This window comes from Primulina tabacum, chromosome 4 (genome assembly GCF_025594145.1).
Source record: "Primulina tabacum isolate GXHZ01 chromosome 4, ASM2559414v2, whole genome shotgun sequence".
Classification (NCBI taxonomy): domain Eukaryota; kingdom Viridiplantae; phylum Streptophyta; class Magnoliopsida; order Lamiales; family Gesneriaceae; genus Primulina; species Primulina tabacum.
In genome coordinates, this window is record NC_134553.1 from 36,398,445 (window position 1) to 36,418,246 (window position 19,802).

General features: G+C 36.4%; 1 protein-coding gene across 2 annotated transcripts; it reads left to right on the top strand.

Annotated features, from left to right (window-relative positions):
* Nucleotides 1-677: 677 nt before the first annotated feature.
* On the top strand, nucleotides 678-14,863 carry LOC142543230 (uncharacterized). 2 transcript variants are annotated; one of them, XM_075650356.1, is made up of 9 exons: nucleotides 678-994; nucleotides 1,480-1,969; nucleotides 3,107-3,182; nucleotides 3,269-3,361; nucleotides 4,047-4,133; nucleotides 4,219-5,315; nucleotides 6,024-6,152; nucleotides 14,368-14,509; nucleotides 14,609-14,863. In XM_075650356.1, the coding sequence occupies exons 1-8, from the start codon at nucleotides 811-813 to the stop codon at nucleotides 14,486-14,488; spliced, it is 2,277 nt and encodes a 758-aa protein (XP_075506471.1). In that variant the 5' UTR covers nucleotides 678-810; the 3' UTR covers nucleotides 14,489-14,509; nucleotides 14,609-14,863. The 2 variants fall into 2 exon arrangements, with proteins under 2 accessions (XP_075506471.1, XP_075506472.1); XM_075650357.1 differs by having other exon boundaries at nucleotides 14,368-14,500; nucleotides 14,607-14,863.
* Nucleotides 14,864-19,802: the final 4,939 nt, after the last annotated feature.

Below are 19,802 nucleotides of genomic sequence, written 5' to 3' on the forward strand. Positions count from 1 at the left end.
ATTTATAGAGAGGGAAGATTGGTACCTTGTTGGAGTATGACTCTTGCTGAGGTAGAATATCATGACTCTGTGATCATGGCGGCTGAGACTCTTACCTTATTTTGATTAGATTTAACCGAATCCCGCGTTTATCGGAATCCCTTATCTATTAATGAAAACGTCTTCACATTCTCTAACTGCATTAAGGCTCGGATTTCCCGGCCCCTTGGTGGGCTCGGACTTCTAGTTGTATGACCCCTTGGTGGGTTCGAATTTCCCAGCCCTTTGGTGGGCTCGAACTTCTAGCTATATGGCCCCTTGATGGGTTTAGATTTCTGATAGTGCTAGTAGTTGTGGGTTAGACTTCTGATAGGGCTAGATATTGTGGGCTATGGATTATCTTGATATGAGCTCGGATCCGTCCAGGTGTACAAAATTTAGGAGACATCGAAATTATTTATCAACTAACATTTATATGATTGTGCGAAAACTAATTCAATAAGTGATAATAAAAATCGATTCTACTTTAATATGAGATTTTAGAAAAATTAAAAGAATATTAATATATAATATTATAGACTGACCCGATCCGAATTAAAAACTCCAATAAATAAATTCTCAAAAGATACAAACCATTCAGCCCCCAAAACCCAGGGCCCTAATAATTGTTATATTTATATTTATAAAAACAAAAGGTAAAAAAAAAATATTAACATCCTCAGCTGAAAAACCAACAGAGAAGCATCGAGAAGGCGGGTGGGGCGAGCGGGCGATGCGATCGCGGCGGTGTGTGACGGCGACCAATGGTGCGGCCGCTACGAAGGGTGGTTAATGGGCACGGTGCAGATGACGTGGCAGCCGAACCTTCTCAAGTCTGAAAAGCGCAAGCACGGTGGACCGCCTCTAGGGCTCCGAAATTTGGGCAACAGCTGCTACCTCAACTCCGTTCTCCAGTGTCTCACTTACACACCTCCTCTCGCTAATTTCTGCCTCCGATTCCTCCACTCTTCTATTTGTATGTATATTTCCATTTTCCCCCTCATGTTGCCCCTTATTGTAGGTTTGGCATTTCTCGTGTGTGTATGTTACAATTCATGTTTTACCTTAAGAACTTCACAGTACGTTTAGGAGTCGTACGCTGAGGGATTCGAACTTAAAAGCTCAGTGCATTCTTTTTATGGTGATATGAGCTTTTGATTATGCTATTAAAAGTTAAAACTCACCTCCCCAAGAGAAAAGTAGCGTGGGTATGAAGACTGGAAGTAAAAATCTTAATAGTAAATTTTTACTCTTGAGGAAATGATTCTGTTAGACGAACTAGAAATAGGTTCAAGTTCTCACTGTTCTCACTCTGTAGTCTGTATCTCATAGAATTCCAGATTCTTTAGGACTCGATGTGTTTATGAATTTGTTGATTCTGCTGCATTAAATATATTTGAAAGTAAACTGTTTTATTTGTATACATGCATGTTGCTTATAGAGTTCAATTTTTTTTTGTAGGTGATTTGGTGGCAGCAAAAGAGAAAAAGGGTGAGTGTCCCTTCTGCATATTGGAGAAACGAATTACTCGCTCTTTGAGTAGTGACGCTGCCTCAGACGCACCGTTAAAAATAAATAGCTGTTTGAGGATATATGCTGAGCATTTTCGTCCAGGGAGGCAAGAGGATGCACATGAATTTTTGCGATATGTGATTGACGCATGCCACAACACATGTTTGAGGTTAAAGAAGTTGCAACAGCAACAAAAGACCAGGAATGACGCCAATGTAGTGAATACTGGTGGGGGTGGGGAAACAGTGGTCAAGGAGATATTTGGGGGGGCTTTTCAAAGTCAAGTGAAGTGTTTGTCATGTGGAGCCGAGTCGAATAAGGTTGATGAGATAATGGATTTAAGTCTTGACATTTTGCACAGTGGATCCCTGAAAGACGCCTTGCAGAAGTTTTTCCAGCCTGAGATTTTGGATGGAAGTAACAAATACAAGTGTGATATGTTAGTATTTTGAACTCTCTCAATCCTACTGGCATTCATTAATTCTCTGGTGCTGACTGTTTCTTTCTTGTGCATATGGTTCTTAAAAGAAAGACGCATTAGTAATGGCAGAGACTTGAGGAGAGTCACTTGGCCATCCTCAGTTTTCAAGAATTCTTTTTGGTGTTGTTGATCCTGTGCGGTAGAAGTGAGAAGTTACGAAAAAAGTTTCAAAATTTTAAAAATGCATAAATAGTTTATCCTCCTTCAATTGGTCAGTCCACAATTTCTCAAAAGAAATCCTTCTAAACCATTACAACATAGTATTTGGTAAGGAAATGGCTCGTTCTGGTCACACGATTCTGATTAAGGGACTTATGATATTGTGGATTGAAGAACTTAGTCGTTTTATATTGTATTGGTGGCATATTTGTTTTTAAGATATGTTCTCCACTTAGTGTGATATTGTTTTTATGACACGATCATCTTGGTTTGAATGTTGTGCTAGTCTTCTGAGAATAGAAACCAAAGTTAAAATTTGTTTTTAGTTGTTAGAATTTTAGTATTTTGTTTACATTCATTTTCATTGTTTTTTTTAACATACAAATTTTCATTGCAGCTAGATCGTTCATCATTCTTTTATTTTTCAATTAAAGCTTGGCCATTTAGATGATGTATAATTTGTGGTTGTAGAATCTGAAAGACTGAAACACTAAAAGATTCCTCTCCTTGTCAAGATAGTTCAAGTGATACGCTAATCAATGTTCTAGAATGGGTTGGATGAATTGAGTAAGTTTGATAACCCTTGGATTGCAAAGAAGTGTCATACAAACAGCTCGATGAGATGAAAGTAGCATATATTCTTTCTATTTTATTCATGTTCTATCATAGCTTCTTCAACATCAGCATGGATACTTATTAAAGAAACATGTTTGTTATCAATTTCTCAAATTTTGAGTTAAAATTTTAATTCGTTCAAACATCATTTAATGATAGAATTTCATAATTAAAATTCCAGGTAAAAATTTTTATCCGAATCATTTTCTTGCTGTGCCCTCGGACATAAATGACTAATTATGCTTGGATGTTGTGGTGTATGCATGCCCTATTAAATTTTAACTTCTGTGGAATAATTGGGAATAGTTAATACTTTTGTAGTTGCAAGGAGTTGGTAACAGCAAGGAAGCAAATGTCAATACTCGAGGCTCCAAATGTCTTTGTGGTCCAATTAAAGGTGTGTTTGTATTTTGAGTGTAGTTTCCGTTGTTTCCATTTTGGCTAAATGTGATTGTGAACTTAGTATATTTTTTTTTCAAATAGAGGTTTGAGGGCATGTATGGTGGGAAGGTTGATAAACCCATTGCATTTGAGGAGATGTTAGTGCTTTCAAGCTACATGTCTAAAGCAAGCCAGGTGTGTTGTGAAAAAAAATGCTGAAATGATAGTTTTGTTTGCTTTCCTTCTTTGCTTTCCCTCCTTGGCCTAAAAGAGAATGAGAACATCAAACTGATGCTCTCTTTTAAATCTTCTCAGCAGGTCAGATCCCATTTCTTCTGTCCTTCTAAATGTTGTACTTCCCTTTTAATTAGTGACTTTCCTTGTCCCTTTTAATTAGTGACTTTCCTTGTTGCTTAACAACTCCTCTATTGGATTATTAAATCTCCTGTTCTGTTTGGTTATCGGGGAATGTTTTTTTTTAGAAAGACTAGTTGGGTATACATTCTATAACGACACAATGCTATGTGAAATACGAAGTTTTTTTTAACTTCACTCAGCAGATAAAACAATTGTTGCAGTCTGCTTTCGTGTCACCCTTTAGTTCGAACTATTGAATTCGCCCGAAGTCCCAGTTTCATGCATAGTTGTAGACATAATTGGTGATGTTCTTAACTAAAATTTTATTCTGGATGGATGGAGTTTTTCTCTTGGTATTGTTGAAGCTCTTTTCCTTTGCGTATAATGAACTATTGTTCTACATGGCATTGGAATTTTTCCTTGCATTCAAGTTTCTGTGCCGTCTGTAGTTTCTTCTGATGATCAATTTTTATGTTATCCTATGATTTCGTTTTTTGTGTTGAAATATGTTTTGACATCGCAGGATCAGCATCCTGAGTATGATCTTTTTGCTACTATTGTACATTCTGGCTGTTCTTCTGATTCTGGGCACTACTATGCATACATCAAGGTCTGATCATAATTTTGAACATTTCTTGATGTTGGTTCTTACTAAGCAGGAATTTTCACGTTTAATGTCAATGTCTTCTTTTCAGGATGCATTTGGTGACTGGTACTGCTGCAATGATTCATATGTCTCATTGTCAACCCTTCAGGAGGTTTTGTCGGAGAAGGTCTATATCCTTTTCTTCTCTCGTAGGAAACCAAGGCCACGAGCTAATGTTGGGTTGATTGCCAATGGATTGAAGTCCCATGAGTCAAATGGACATACGGCATCGACAATGAAAAAAACAAATTGTGTACATAAAACAGTTTTTATGAAACAAACTTCCAACCAACAGGCCAAGACAACTAATTCAACCTATTTTCTCGAGTCGAACAGGAATAAATCATTTTCTGTTCAAAAGATAGGTTGTTCTGAAAAACCAGTTAGCGTGAATGACATTTCAGCCCATCATGATAATAGTACTAATTCCACGAATTCCCTCGAGTCTAGTGGAATTGAAACAGCCACAATCCAAAAACCTGGTGTTGTACAGAGACCAACGAGTGAGAAAGTTTCTCACCATCAGTCCAAGACAAATATTTCAACCACTTCCCTTGGTTTTAATTCAAGTAAGTCATCTGCAATCCAGAAGTCAGGTGTGCTGATAGAACACAGCAATGGGAAGCAGTCTTCCGACCATCATGCTCAGACGAGCAATTCAACCAAATCTAAGTTTGATCAAGGGAATTCTTGTTCACAAAGGAAGCTTAGCATCAATGGGAGTACCAACCGGCTCCTTTCTGCTGGCAATATTAAGATTTCTATTTTTAAGAAAGATTTGAAGGAGGATTCTGGCAATACAGCGCTATCATTTGTTTCAGTGGAAAAACAGAAAAATGAGTCTGGTTTAAGCAAAAATTCAGAAGGCATTGAAGATACTATGAGTGAAAAATCTTTAAAAATCTGTAATGGAAAGAATGGGCCTGTTGTAGTTGGTCCTTTAGAGGGAGGTTTTTGTGAAAATAATGATATCAATACTCCTATAGCATTGTCAAAAAGAGAAGACCGTCAGGATTGTCAGCGAGGAAGCTTCATGGGCTCCACTAACAAATCAAGCATGAAGAGAAAGATGAAAATCAATCAGCCATGCATTTTGCTTGCCAGAGATGATCAATCTCGTGTAGCAGTGGAAGCATTCAAGGAACTGTACGTCACTTCTAAATTATAAATTTCCTCTTTTTTTTTGCTTGTGGTTATTATTTTGTCAAATAAGTTTGATTATGCTATTCTTTTGTGATTATTATATTAACTTTAATTTTTCGTTCAACTGTTCTGTATTGTGAAAAATCTTGTGTTGTGTATTTTAATCCTTATTTTGTATGTATTCTTAAGTTCTTGAAGTGTGAAAAAGATGTCCTTTGATATCAGCTACGAGGTTCTTAGTTTATCTCAAGCCTGCTCTTTACTGGTATCTATCCATGTAGCACTTTATTGCCAAAGTGTTTTTCAACCCAAGTACCTAACATTAGTTTATGTTCTTGTATCTGGATCTTAAGATTCACGTCCTTTCAGATTTTTATTGTTGATTTGTGTTTGGCTGTTTGCTGGTTATCTCTGATTCTTAAGCCGATCAGCCCTATAATTGGTTTGTGGAGATTGGTGCTTCGTGTGAGTGATCAGTGTGTCCTTCACAGGCTAATCCTACTTCTGTTGAGGCTTGTTTGTTATCTTTCTAGATATGAAGCTGAAACATCAAATTAATTTTCTAGCTTTACTGCAAAATTGCCTAGTGCACAAATTGAAGTTCAGAACTTTATTTTGGTCACAACATCTTGTAATGTTGATGATTTTGAAGTTTATGTTAGTCATTAATTTTTTAGAATGGTTTACAATTTATACTGTGGTTTTTCTCAGGCTCAGGAAAGAAGCTTCATTAATTCTACGATCATGTGGATGGTCTCATGAACTTTATAGTTTCATGCGTGCAAGTAAAAAGTTGTGTCAAGCAGATGGCAATAGCGCGTCGAGTGACTATGATAACAAGTAAGCTTTCTGGTGCTTTCTATGCGAATTAACTAGTTAACATTTTTATCTTTTATGATACTACTCTTCAGTGCACTGCATTCAAGTTATGAGTAGATGAAAACAATGGAGCTAAACAATTTCGTTATGAGGGGTCTGTGGGTGGGCCAGAGAAAGGAGGAGTGTGGGAGGGTTGTGCACCTTCTATTTTGGTTGTGAAAAGATGGAAGGAAACTTGGGGTTTGTTTGAACGACAAAAATGTGTCCTTCCCTTAAATTTTTTCTGACGAAGAATGAGAAGGGCTTTCTTTTTCTCCTTATGTATTACCTAACGAGATGGAGGCCTCATGTACCATTTTCTCCGGGGAAGGATTGACTTGTTCCTCCTCCTCCCTCTCTTTGATGTTGAAAATTGTGAAAAACTTTAGCATCCTTACCCGAACCACTACTAAACAGATTAATAAGCATGCAAAATTAAAACTTAATAACAACAATTAAACAGCGGAAATCAAATAATTTAATCATCTTACAACCCAAATGAAAATAGAACAGTTTGTTTGAACGACAAAAATGTGTCCTTCCCTTAAATTTTTTCTGACGAAGAATGAGAAGGGCTTTTTTTTTCTCTTTATGTATTACCTAACGAGATGGAGGCCTCATGTACCATTTTCTCCAGGGAAGGATTGACTTGTTCCTCCTCCCTCTCTTTGATATTGAAAATTGTGAAAAAATTTAGCGTCCTTAGCCGAACCACTACTAAACAGACTAATAAGCATGCAGAATTAAAACTTAATAACAACAATTAAACAGCGAAAACCATATAACTTAATCATCTTTCAACTCAAACGAAAACAGAACAATAACAGTAGTCTTAAACATTAATATAACCATATCAAAAATATAATACTGCACGAGAATACGGTAAACCAAATAAAACCTCCACTGGATCACCACCAAAAACCCAACTGCTCTAGCCACTGTCATGGCCGTCCGAACTGTACAACCTAAGACTTGTCCCGTGGAATGGGGTGCTCAAGATGAAAACAAGGACGTGAGCGACAATCGCTCAATACGAGAATGTACGAGTATACAAATTGAGATGATGCTTACGAAATGCAATATGGTCCGATATCAAGGATCAAGTCAAGAATCTCATGCTCAGTCTAGAGGCGCCTGAGTGCGTAGCCTCTGTTTTGCCTTAGACATGTTTTGGTTCCCACACTCGTCATCAAGACGTGGACCTACAATGTTAAGGTCATCTGAGCCCGTGACTCCCGTCGAACACTGTAGATCTCGATGCCGCACCGTCCACAATACAGAATAGGGCTGAGCGGCCCCAACAAACGAGGTATATCTCAAAAGATATCAGGCCCAACATGATATGTCATGCATAATATGCCGAATCAGTAAAACATGTATCATATAACATTTAAAATATGCAGCATATAAGTGTGTATACTACGTTTGGATAACTCAGTCAGTGCATCACGTACCTCACTAAAACAATCTAACAGAAAGCTCTGAACCTGGACAATACCAACACAATGAAATCACTATCAAACCAAATCTTGAATTACCAAACATGCTCCAAAATTCTTTTTAACGATCTTTAAATCACTATTTAAGGCTTTAGGATTATAACTGTATCCGTCGTCAGCCCATTGATGATGTCTCGATCCCATTTCACCAACCCCTCTTCGAGTCGACACTTGATCCGAAACTTCTCAACACCAAAAGTGTCTAGAAACTGGCTAGAAAATCTAAGGTATATGTCTAGAACTCTATATGAAGGAAGCAGTATAAGAAACAAAAGAAATCAGCTTTCATTTATAGGCTGGATCCGGACTAGTTCAGAAAATCCGAATCATTCCTATCTGTCACGTGTCAGAATCTCATTTGTCTAGTTGGATTTCTCGGGATAATGTAATCTGAAGTAGATTGGATTGTAATTTTAAATTCGGTGGATCCCAACAAGTTGATCCCGAATTATCAATTCCTTAATAATACTTAATTAACAACACTTTAATATCTCTTAATTAGCAATTCATTCAAAATAAGGATTTGAATCATTACAAAAACAGATATTAGGAGAAAAGGTTTATTTTTCTTCTACTTTAATGAAATCAAAGAGCGAGCACAATTTGAAAGAAACTTAGGTAAGTAAAATAGGACACGTACTAAAATTCTAAATACTATGTAATCAAAATGTAGGTTTCCGTATCGGAAAATGGAAAATTGTCCAAATGCTAATTGCTAAAATCAGGAATTTGAAATGAGCATTTGATTTGAGTTTCCAACTCCGCCTCTCAAGTAAAATCATTTAATATTTCTTCTTAAAATAAAAAATATCCTGCTATTTCATAACAAACGAATAAAAGTCAAAGTGGTAGTCGAGCCTTAACTTTGAAATGGTAAAAGTCACATCATACGATGGAGGCCTTCATTTCATAACAAATGATCGAGGACAATAATTTGTGGAGTGGGGACTATACACTTGGGTTTTGATAGGATTAATGTCTAACTGCGTGCTCCTAAATCCCTATGACTCGTTAACACTTTTATAAGGCCTAAGATACAATCACGCGTCCATGTCACACAGCACACATGATGAGTGACACTGCCTTTCTGGAGAACATCAAAATGGTCTCCATAAATGATGAGGCCAGGAATAATCTCAGCTCCAGGAAATGACAGCCCTCATATGTTGGGGTGAACTATCTAGGTCAAATCAACTTCCAGTTTTGGGGGAGTAAAACAAAATAAGTGGTGATTAACAGGTTATTATTATTGAAGAATCCAGTACCTGAGTCCAAATATATGAAAATTAGTTCTCTTTGGAAGTCTCTCTCTAATAAATATAGAAGATTCTCTCTAGTTAAGAATCAAGATGAGCTTTCAAGTTGAATGAATGGCAATGAAGAATTAAAATCACCCATTCTCTGATATTGACAGCATATTGATCAATGTTTAGAACTTTTCATGTTTCTCTAGTCTTTCGTGTGTTGTAATATATCCTTTCGCGAGCACCACTGCATGGTTGTTCAAAGTGAGCGCCTGGCTGCTCCTAGGTGTAGGGCTCAGCTTGGTGCCTCCACCCAGCCCTCGCAGTCGCACCTTTTGCAAGGACACAAGTTACGCCTTGGCACACCTGAGAAAACTAAGGTCTAACTGCATTTCTTTGACAAAACACAGTGGGCGGCACTATGGCAATTATATTAACCAAATGCTCACTGATTTTCTGTATTCATGCTGCCCATTTTTGTTTCCATCATCTTTTGCTTCAATTACACACTGCAGGCAACTAGTTTTTTTTTCAAAAAAACTTCCTTTTACTTCTAGTGTTTGCTTGTATTGGTTTAAATGAACCAAATCAAGCTGATATGGAAAAACATTATTCGAGCTAGAAAAATGAATAATGGCTCGAGCTCGTTTCGAAACTCGATAATTTTAATAATTTTGGCTCGAATTTGGTTCGAAATATTCGAATATATTCGCAAACAATTTGAGAATTTGATAATTTCAAATATTAATAAAATATATATAGAGTCGACTTGAAAAGCTCGCGAGTTGGCTCGATTTATTTACAATTCTAGCATCGGAGACTATTTTTTTGAATAAAAATGAAAATATTATTAGACCATATAAGGAGAAATTACCACAGAAATTAAGTGGGAGAAGAGGTAACCCATCCCACACGACCAGTCCCAAAAACAAACCCTGAGCAAGAGCATGGGCAGCGTGATTCGATTGGTTCGCATAAAAACAAAAGTACATGATCCCTTGAAAGGATTTACAATCATATGTAAGTAGACCTAGGCTAGATAAATCTGGATCTGTATTTTTCAATGCTTCAATGACCAGGAGTGCATCAGATTCGAATAATGCATGCGAGATATTCAGATTCTTTAACCAACTGAATGCTTTCCTTATTCCCAAAGGTTCAGCTAAAGTCGGACTATAACTTCCATGCAGTTTAACATGCATCTCAGCAATCACAATTCCATGAGAGTTCCTAATATACAGCCATAACCCATATGAGGTAAGCCTTCGAAGACAGCCACATCAGTGTTACACTTCAACCAATTTTCTCGTGGCTTCCCAATCTGCCTTGGTATTGGTTGTGACTTGTAAGTGAGCAGGTATATATTTTGCCATTTGCCATTGAGAACGAAGATCCAAAGCTGATCTAAAAATCACGGTTCCTTGATTACATTTGCCATTCCACAAATCATCTTTCCGATTCTGACGATTACACCACGTAGTCGCTGCTGCTATTTCGACTTCTTTACGATCTCTGCATTGGACTACATGATTCCACCACTCCTCATAGATGAAGGTTACTACCAATAAATGTGGGACACCAAACATTTCTGGCCAAAGGACAGGAAACCAGCACATGGAAATCATCTTCGGGCTCGTTGTGACAGAGCGGACAACATTCATGTACATCCACATGACGAAGCCAGAAAGATCTCATAGTAGGTAAAGAGGAGGAAAGTGTCCTTGTCATGAGCCGCGAAGTAGGTCGAGAAGATGTTGTGGGCAGCAATGCAGAGAACGAAATATAAAAACCTAAAGTGTATCAATGTTTCTCTCATGGTAAATTTAGGGCTAAAGATTGCTAAAGATTGAGGAGCAACAAGATTTTTTCCTTAGTTAATAGGAATAATTATTTTCTTGTTGTAACTATTTTCTTGTCTTTTGGATTTTACTATATCTTTTAAAATTGGTAGGATTTTCTTTCAGTTTATTTTGGATTGCGTCATCAGTATATGTATGAACTTGGTGGGAAGAATTAGGGCTTTAGAAAATATCAATAAAAAGTTAATTTCACAAAATCGGGCCGTTCTCTTCTTTTCACGAGCCCCAATTCTTCAGCTTATCATAGGTCATCAAGGTCGTAAATCAAAACGGCAGGATTCCAATTCCAAACTAGGAGATTTCACTGTCCAACGACCCATAACACGATACAAAATATAAGCACATAACATATTGGTATCAGAGCCACATGTTATGGGGGACATTTGCAAGCTGGAACAACAATTTGAGGCATTCATGAACTTGTACCATGCGGATGAACGTGCAACCGAACAAAGGTAGTTGGAGATGGCTGCACAATTGCAGGAACTTTCACCAAGTATGACAAGCGTACGTTTTTAAAATACTATTGGGCACAACGGGGAAAGTAGCGACAAGGACTCGCCATTCCACGACGCGAGGACTCGAAGTGCATCGATGAGGGAGAAGGCCGTAGGTATATTTCAAAATACTCAAAACAAGAATTTCCTAATTACAATGGCCATGGAGACCCGCTGGGATGTATTCATAGGTGCGAACATTTTTTTCGACATCAACATACATTGGAAGAAGAAAAGGTGGAGTTAACATTATTCCACCTAGGAGAAGAAGTGCAAGTGTGTTTCCTAAAATTAGAGAGAGAGAACGAACTCACAGTGGGATGAATTCAAGACAATGTAATCTCAGATTTGTCCTGACGATCTGCAACAATAAATTGGGTAAATTATCCAAGTTACGCCAAACAGGAACCGTAGGAGAATATCAGCACCAATTCGAACAATTGGCTGCTCATGCATGTGCTCTCACCAGGAACAAGAAGTGGAAATATTTATCAGTGGGTTAAGGGAGCTGATTGCAATTGAGGTGGAAATCCAGCAGTCAAAGGATTTAGCGAGTGGGATGAGTCTTGCTCGATTATTTGAGCGAAAAGAAAGAACCGAGCACCGCGCAAGTTAAAAATTAAATCGAGCGGAGATGGAAGAGCGCCAATCACGTGGGCTCTGTTTTAATTGTCATGAGATGTATGTTCCCAGTCATCGACGAAAAAATTTATTTTGATTAGAAGTAACTGATGAAGAACAAGGTGAATTAGAGGAATCGCAAGATTTGCGGACAAACTTGCATCTCAAGGGGATGGCAATGTCATGAGCTGCGAAGAAGTGCACCGAGAAGAGGTTGTGGGCAGCAATGTAGAGAACGAAATGTACTAGCCCAAAGTTTATCAATGTTTCACTCATGGAAAATTTAGGGCTAAAGATATAGGGGCAAAAATTTTTTTCCTTAGTTAATAAGAATAATTAACTATTTCCTTGTTGGATTTTAATGTATCTTTTAAAATTGGTAGGATTTCTTTCCGTTTATTTTGGATTGCGTCGTAGGATTTGGTGGGAAGAATTAGGGATCGAGAAAAATATCAATAAAAAGTTTATTTCACAAGATCGGTTGGTTTTCTTGTTTTCACGAGCCCCAATTCTTCAACTAATCATAGGTTGTCAAGGTTGTAAATCAAAACGGCAGGAATCCTATTCCGAACTAGGAGATTTCACTGTCTAACGACCCATAACATGATCCCAAACCTAGGCACGTAACAGTCCTCCAAAGGAAATTACGAACTTTAGCTGGCACACACAATATACACACAAATTTCCAGTTTATATTCAACAAATTAAGAGCCAATCCAGCACACCATTCATTATTGATTGTGTAAACTCGCGTCTTCTCATTCGCCCGCATCCAGTTATCATCATACTCATGCCGGCTCGTTGGTAGGTAGTAGACATAATTGTTCGTTGATCCCTCTCAGAAAATAAAATTGTTAGGTATAGTTTGGTACACTGGATAAGAGAGGGATTGATAAATAATCCTCCTTATCCTACGTTTGGTAGCTTTTTAGAAAGCACATGATAATATCATGAGCCCGTGATAAATAATTTAATACAAGGATAAAACATCTTTTTTATGAGATGTGATAATTTTAATATAATGAAAAAAACACCACAATTGACTTAATTGCCCTCAATATATAAAAATCCTAAACCCTATCAAATATTTTTATTTATTTTTATATATTATCAAAATAATGGTGTTTTGAACTCGAGATAATTATATAAATGATTTTTATAAATATTTAAATTTTCCTCTTGTAAAAAGCCCCTGCCTTTCGACCTTGATATAAAATTATAATTAAATAAATATTTTTATTTATTTTGACATATTATATAATATATAATATGATAATTATATAAATGAACTCGAGATAATTATATAAATGATTTTTATAAATCTCAATAAAATTATTAAAATCACTCGATTAATCTTAAAAATTGATATTTGACTTGACTCACAAAATCAAGAGTTTGATTATCATATTTATATAATATATAAAATTAGGTAAAAATAAACAAATCATGCAAGCACTGTCGACGCATGAACAGATAAGAAATATGAATTCAACCAACAACTTTGAAATTATAAAATTTATTATGATAAAGTTAATTTTGTCATTACAATATAATATATAAATTTATTCACTCTTATTAAAATCATACCAAACATTAATTACAATATCCTACATCTTATTTATCCTTAACTTGTCTTTATATTATATATCACATGTTTATCCTATACTAAATTATACCTTATATTATCCATATCCCAGTTATTTGTTTATTTTTTCTCCTAATTCGATTAAACAGCTGTATGTCTTCTTTCCCTATTTGTTTTTATTCAGCAATTCTATAGCCATCCTCTATACTTGCTCCTATGCACTGCTGCCTAAAATAAGTCCAATTTCAGCCTTTCTTTTATTTCGTTTCAGCAATTCAATAGCCATCTTTTTTAAATGAATATTTTGTAATGCAATAGTTTAGTAAAATTCACTTTATACATGTGAATTTTAAAATTTAGTCCTAGTGTGCCTTACTAAGACAAGGCACACACCTCAACATGCGCCTCAGGCTCTATGAGAGCTTGTGCACCTTATAGCGCCTTAGATATCCGTCAATTTCATCTTTCAGTTTTGCCTTTTCTTAGTAGGATGGCCTGAAAACATAAATGCTGTTGCATATTTCTGAATTTTGATCCTAGGCCCGCTAGAAAAGTTTCTTCTAAAACAATAGACGTGATCATTCCATTTCTTCGTGAGACGAGCTGTGCCGTTTCATGGTGGACTCGTCTTCATGTGCTTTTCTTTTATTTTAACTATTTCTTTCACCGGTGGAGAATGTTGGTCAACAATTTTAGTATCACGCTGTTTGCTTGATTAGTGACTGGATTGCATCGGTGATTCTGACATACAGTGAACTGCAAACGATATTAGATTGTTTTATTGGACAATAATTCAGGATACATAGAAAACGGGATCTATTTCTACGTATACCTGTTTCTTGGATTTACTTTGGAACGTCAAATCTAAACATTATACTTGATGGTTGTGCAGGAGATTATTGATTTCACATGCGAAGCGAAATTTCATTTCTAAAGTTCCCGAGTCACTCAAGGAGACACTGATCGAACGTTTCAGATTGATTAGCCAAGAAAAGCAATCATCCGGAATTTAAGCTCCGTCCATTAGCCATTAGGTATGCTCTCTTTAAACAACAAATTAGGCATACAAGTGCTTTAGATTTTTTTCGTACAAACAAATATACGGTGTTTTCAGTTTCTGAATTTGCTCGCAGGACTGGTGCAAATACGCTCTCTGATGGAGTAATTTTCAGAGTAAAATATAATTCCCATGTGAATCTACCGCAAATTATCACTGTGCTTGTAAAGAGTAGGAAAATGAATTTTGAAATCTCGACACAAATTTTCTCCTTCAGTTACATCCCAGTTTTCTAGAGAGCGTTACTGAACTATGTTCATTTTGTACAATATTCTTTTTGGCCTTGAAAATCGATCCTCACTTAATGGATGCATTTCAGTTTTCCAGTTGATATGTGATCTACAGAGGGATTGTCTTATTCAATATATTTATATTATGTTTATTTGTTTAAATTTAACATAGAATGATAATACTGAACGTTTATTTGTTTAATATAAAAGTACATAAAATATTGAGATTGTGTATCAGATTTGAAGTATTGTGTGCAGATGTAACACATATCTACAATCTGTAGCCGAATATATTAATTAAACATATAAATATACTTTAATGATTAAATTTAAACAACATAAATCATGCACAAGTATAAAAATTTGTGACTAAACTTCAATTTTCAATTTTTTGGGCAAAACATTCAAAAATAGTATTATTTTTTTGATATGCATTATCTCTGTATGTATGATAACCTTCTTGAGTTAAATAATTCTCTCTCTCAATTCAAATTCGTTTCTAAACCAGAACACTCAGAAACATCATTATTAGCAGAACATGATATATAAATCAAACATAACTAAAAATTTAGAGAAAACACCATAAATCTAACAATTTATAAAGAATCTCCAACAAATCTTGATCGTCATCATCATCAAGATCAAAATCAGGCTAATCCATTTCAGCATCAACATCGACTTCTACTCCTCTTTTTTGTTTTGCAAAGGAATGAATATCAACTTCCGACGACTATTCATATTCAGCCACTTGGGCTTATAGAATACAATAACCTCTCGTTAAGGGTGTCAACTCGGGTGGGTTGGGTCGGGTTGAGTAATAGTACTATTCAAAAATTGCTCAACCCGAACCCGAGCAAACCCGAAAACTCTCAACCCGAACCTGAACCCGAATCAACCCGATTAACTCGATTTCGAATTTTTTTTAATTTTTTAAAGAAAATTAAATAAAATTCAAAAAAAATTAATAATATTTTAATTTAAACACATAATAACAAAATATGATTGAATTTGAAAGTCTAATTGTAGAAAAATAAAATAAATTTACTAAATCAAATAAATTATTGTTTAAAAAACAAAAAAATGTTCAAAATAAATATTAAATTATGAAAATTTATAATATAAATATACAATAAATATTTTTCAGCCACACAATATATAAAAATATAGGCAATATTTATTAATTATATTTTTTTAAAAAATTAAAATATTCGGGTCAACCCAGGTTGACCCGAACCCAACCCGATCATTTTTTTCGAGTCAGCTATCGGGTCCAACCCGATCTGACCCGAACTCGAAAACCCCAAACTTGATTTTTTTCCGATTGAACCGTGTCGGGTTGGTGGGTCGTGTCTGATTTTGACACCCCAACCTCTCGTGCAGTCTGAATTTATTGTCGGCCAAAATATATTTGAGATTGGATATGGGAGGCACAATGCATAACATATTCAGAAAGCTTTTCTCTAGAAAAAAAAGTTTTAACTTCAACTGGTTTGGTTCTAGATGATGAAGCATCCATGTTACCATCATCTTAGGCAACACCAGGCTCAAACTAGGGAAGATCAACCTTCCGATTTCCTTTGAAATATGCAGGTGCAATCTTTAGTTGTTCACCCGCATCAGACAGTTCTTCATCTATATTCTTGACAAATCCTTGGGATTCCAAATCCCATAGATCAAGGAGAAAAAAGGTAGCTTGATGGATTTGAATCTTCCATCTGCAAATTGCAGAAAACTATTGAATACCATCCAGTCAAAATTTAAAGTGGTAGTACCAATACCAATCATGTAGAGTACAATGGTATGTGGTTTAGTAACCACTGTAGTGTTGGTTGAGGGAGTCCATTTTCTGATTGCAGTCTTATGTAAAACAGAATACAATGAAGTCAAGGTTGCAGCAGACAGTCTTTTGGGATGATCTGGGAAACTTTGATTAGTTCGTTATTGAGAACATCAGAAATGACATTGAAATGAGACGTAACTTCCTCGTCTTTTTCTCCACCAGAGTTGTTATAGAAAACATTTATCACTTCGGGATTAGAACTGAAAATCCTGTCACGGACAAATACCCTGCCAAACTTCACTGATCTTTCATCTTCAACACTAGATAGGGGATTGCAGTAAAATTACGTAACAGGTCTTCTGGCATATGGATTCACAGTGCTCACAACAACAAACATTCCTCGATCTTTGAAGAAAATACTTAGATTCTGCTCTCCGTAGGTCTCCACATCAATATTTTTTTCTTCAATAAATTTCTTATCGATGTATAGTGACCACAAAGCTAAAGCACCTTCAGAGTAGAACTTTGTGGAGAAGGACTTGCACACATCATAGTCCACATAGTCAATGTTATCTTCGGTATTGACAACATTATCCTCAACATCGACAACAACATCATCAATAAACTCACTTTCATAACCATCATTATCTTCTAACTCATCATCATCAGTATGTTCCTCAGACTCAAAATCAGATTCAGAAGAAGAAGAGTCGGGGCGATTGTCATCAAATGCTTGTAGCATCTCTTCATCAGGATTTTCATCATCAGATGTGCTTTTCTTTGCATCTTTTTTGAGACGTCCTGCTCTTTTTATTGCTTTAAAAGTACTAGAAATTTTTTTTTTCCTCACTTAGCATCGGCCGAACCATAAAATATTTTAGACATCATTTTAAAAATAAACATCCAACTGCTATTTAAAAATCCAAAGAAAAATATTTTAAAGCATAAAATCGTCAAACATTTTACTAAACCTAAAAAGCAATAATTTGAAAAGTAAAGCCCATACTAAACCTCTCAAAAATATCTCAAAAGCATACATAAGTAATCTTAAAAATCTTTAATCATAAAGCATGAGTCAAAAGTCATAATGCGGAAAAAGTAGAAGCGCTGGTCCTCGGGTTGTGTGCGCCTTCAGTCCAGTCAAATCACTCATCAAGTCCTCCCTCAATACCACCCGCATCCATCACACCTAGTGAGTCTAAAGACTCAACACACCATAATCTTGATAACGAGTAATACGTAATACAGTCAACATATAACGGTGAAAAATATGTGTACTTAAAATATCGTTTTCATGAAGATGCATAAACATAAACATTTTCATAAATATTTTCATGATGCATAAACTTTAAACATAAACATTTTCATAAAATACTTTTTCATGACATGCAACCATAAACCTTAACCTTTTCCCTTTTTCCTCAACATGACATGACATAAAACATTTTTCATGATCATAAACATTTTTCCTTTTCCTTTTCCTTTTCCTTTTGTTGAATTCAGATCGTTAATTGTGACTTTCCTGATCATGCTCATGAGGGTCGATGGATCCATCTACATAAAACCACAGTACTGGGCGGCGGGGGACACCAGCAACACTCTCACCGGTCAACTGGGCCCTGGCCTATCATGATTCGAATAGAAATACGCTCGTCGGGGCTCCCTCTGGGGCCTTTTCCCATAAATGGGCTCCCTCTGGGGCCTTTTCCCCTCACGATATTCCCATTCTTCCGTTACCACAAAACCGTTACCACATATCCGTTACCACATATTCGCAATGATGGAAACACGATCGTCGGGCTCCCACTGGGACCATAACCCTCACGACGTCGCCAACATTAACGAATTAGTCACAATTATTTCACATCCTTCAACATTTTTCATTCACATCACTTTAGAAAAATCATGAATATCATTACGTTTTTCATTTTTGAAACCAAGCATGCAACATGTATTTTAAATGTCTTCCCTCAATCATAAAAATCAAATAGACATTTAAAAATCATCATTCAATCATGAACAATTCATAAACATTTAAAAATAATCATATTTTCATAAAATAGCATTTAGGGCACTGCCATGACCTTAACTAATTTCTAGGTGTAAAAAGACCGTTTTACCCCTGGACTCGACATTTTACGTTTTCGACTTTTTCCTTGATTTCACGACTCTAACATGTCCCAAATAATTATTTAAGCTTACGTGAATTTTTTTCATAATTTTATTTGGCTTAAATGTTAGACTTTTTCAATTATCTTTTCTTAATTGTTTTAACAGTGTTTTAATCCCGAAAAATACCAAACTTTAATATAAAATTCTTAAATTCTAAATTTAGTCTTTTTATATTATTTTAGCCCTTATGGACCCCGACTCGACCCCCGTGAGCCGTTTTCCAATTTTTTTCTTTACTTAAAACCCTATTTTGACACCTAAACTTCGACCCCGAGCCAACTTCTGATTTTCACGAGTTACCCCCGAACCATGTCGAGCCAAAACTTGCCCAACACAATAATTTAGCCTAATGGACTCTAAATTTAACAAGAAACCCTCCCCAAAACCAAAAACGAAGGTCCCCTCTACTGCCCATAAGCTGGCCGAGAGTTATATCCTGCATGGACTCTATGTTTGATGCAATAAGGACCCTAGCCGACACTCTAGCCACGAACCAGCGTACCTAGCACTTACCCAGGATCCTAAGGACTCGCCCTAACCCTGCCCAGCAAGCTTGGAACGAGCCCTTCCCTTCCCTGCAGCCGCGCACCTCCTGCACGCGAACTGCCATGCTTCTCGGGTAGAGTCCTTCCTACGATGGACTCTTCGCCGCCTCTCCTCTCGAGTCCTAGCATGGCTAGGACTCTTCCTTGGTCTCCCCCACGCCCCTGGCTAGCCCCTGGACAAGAGTCGCACCAAGCCCGGCCGTGAGGACCCCTAATCGAACCCATGTTCTTCCCATGACAGCAACTTACGTTTTATTTGGTGCTCTTCAAATTCCAGCGTGTATGGTGCGCTTACAGGACCCTAACTCACGTGTAAACCCTTGTAAATCATGGCCTAGATCATGGCAGTCCTTAAACAACATACAATCATGTTTTAAGAATCAAAAACCTTGCTTAACATATCATGCTATGATCCAAAACGAAAATTTAGAAAAGTGGCACTTGTTTTTCTTTCATGTTATTCATGCATCCAATAATTTAAGCATTAATATGATATGATGGATGAGTAAAGGGAGATTAGGGTGTGCCTTTGCGTTTTATACG

Excerpts from the sequence above, each read along its gene's own strand:
- LOC142543230 (XM_075650356.1), top strand. The coding sequence starts at position 811 with ATGGGCACGGTGCAGATGACGTGGCAGCCGAACCTTCTCAAGTCTGAA. Across the intron at positions 3,362-4,046 it reads ACATGTCTAAAGCAAGCCAG|GATCAGCATCCTGAGTATGA; the intron begins GTGTGTTGTGAA and ends TTGACATCGCAG. Across the intron at positions 6,153-14,367 it reads TCGAGTGACTATGATAACAA|GAGATTATTGATTTCACATG; the intron begins GTAAGCTTTCTG and ends ATGGTTGTGCAG.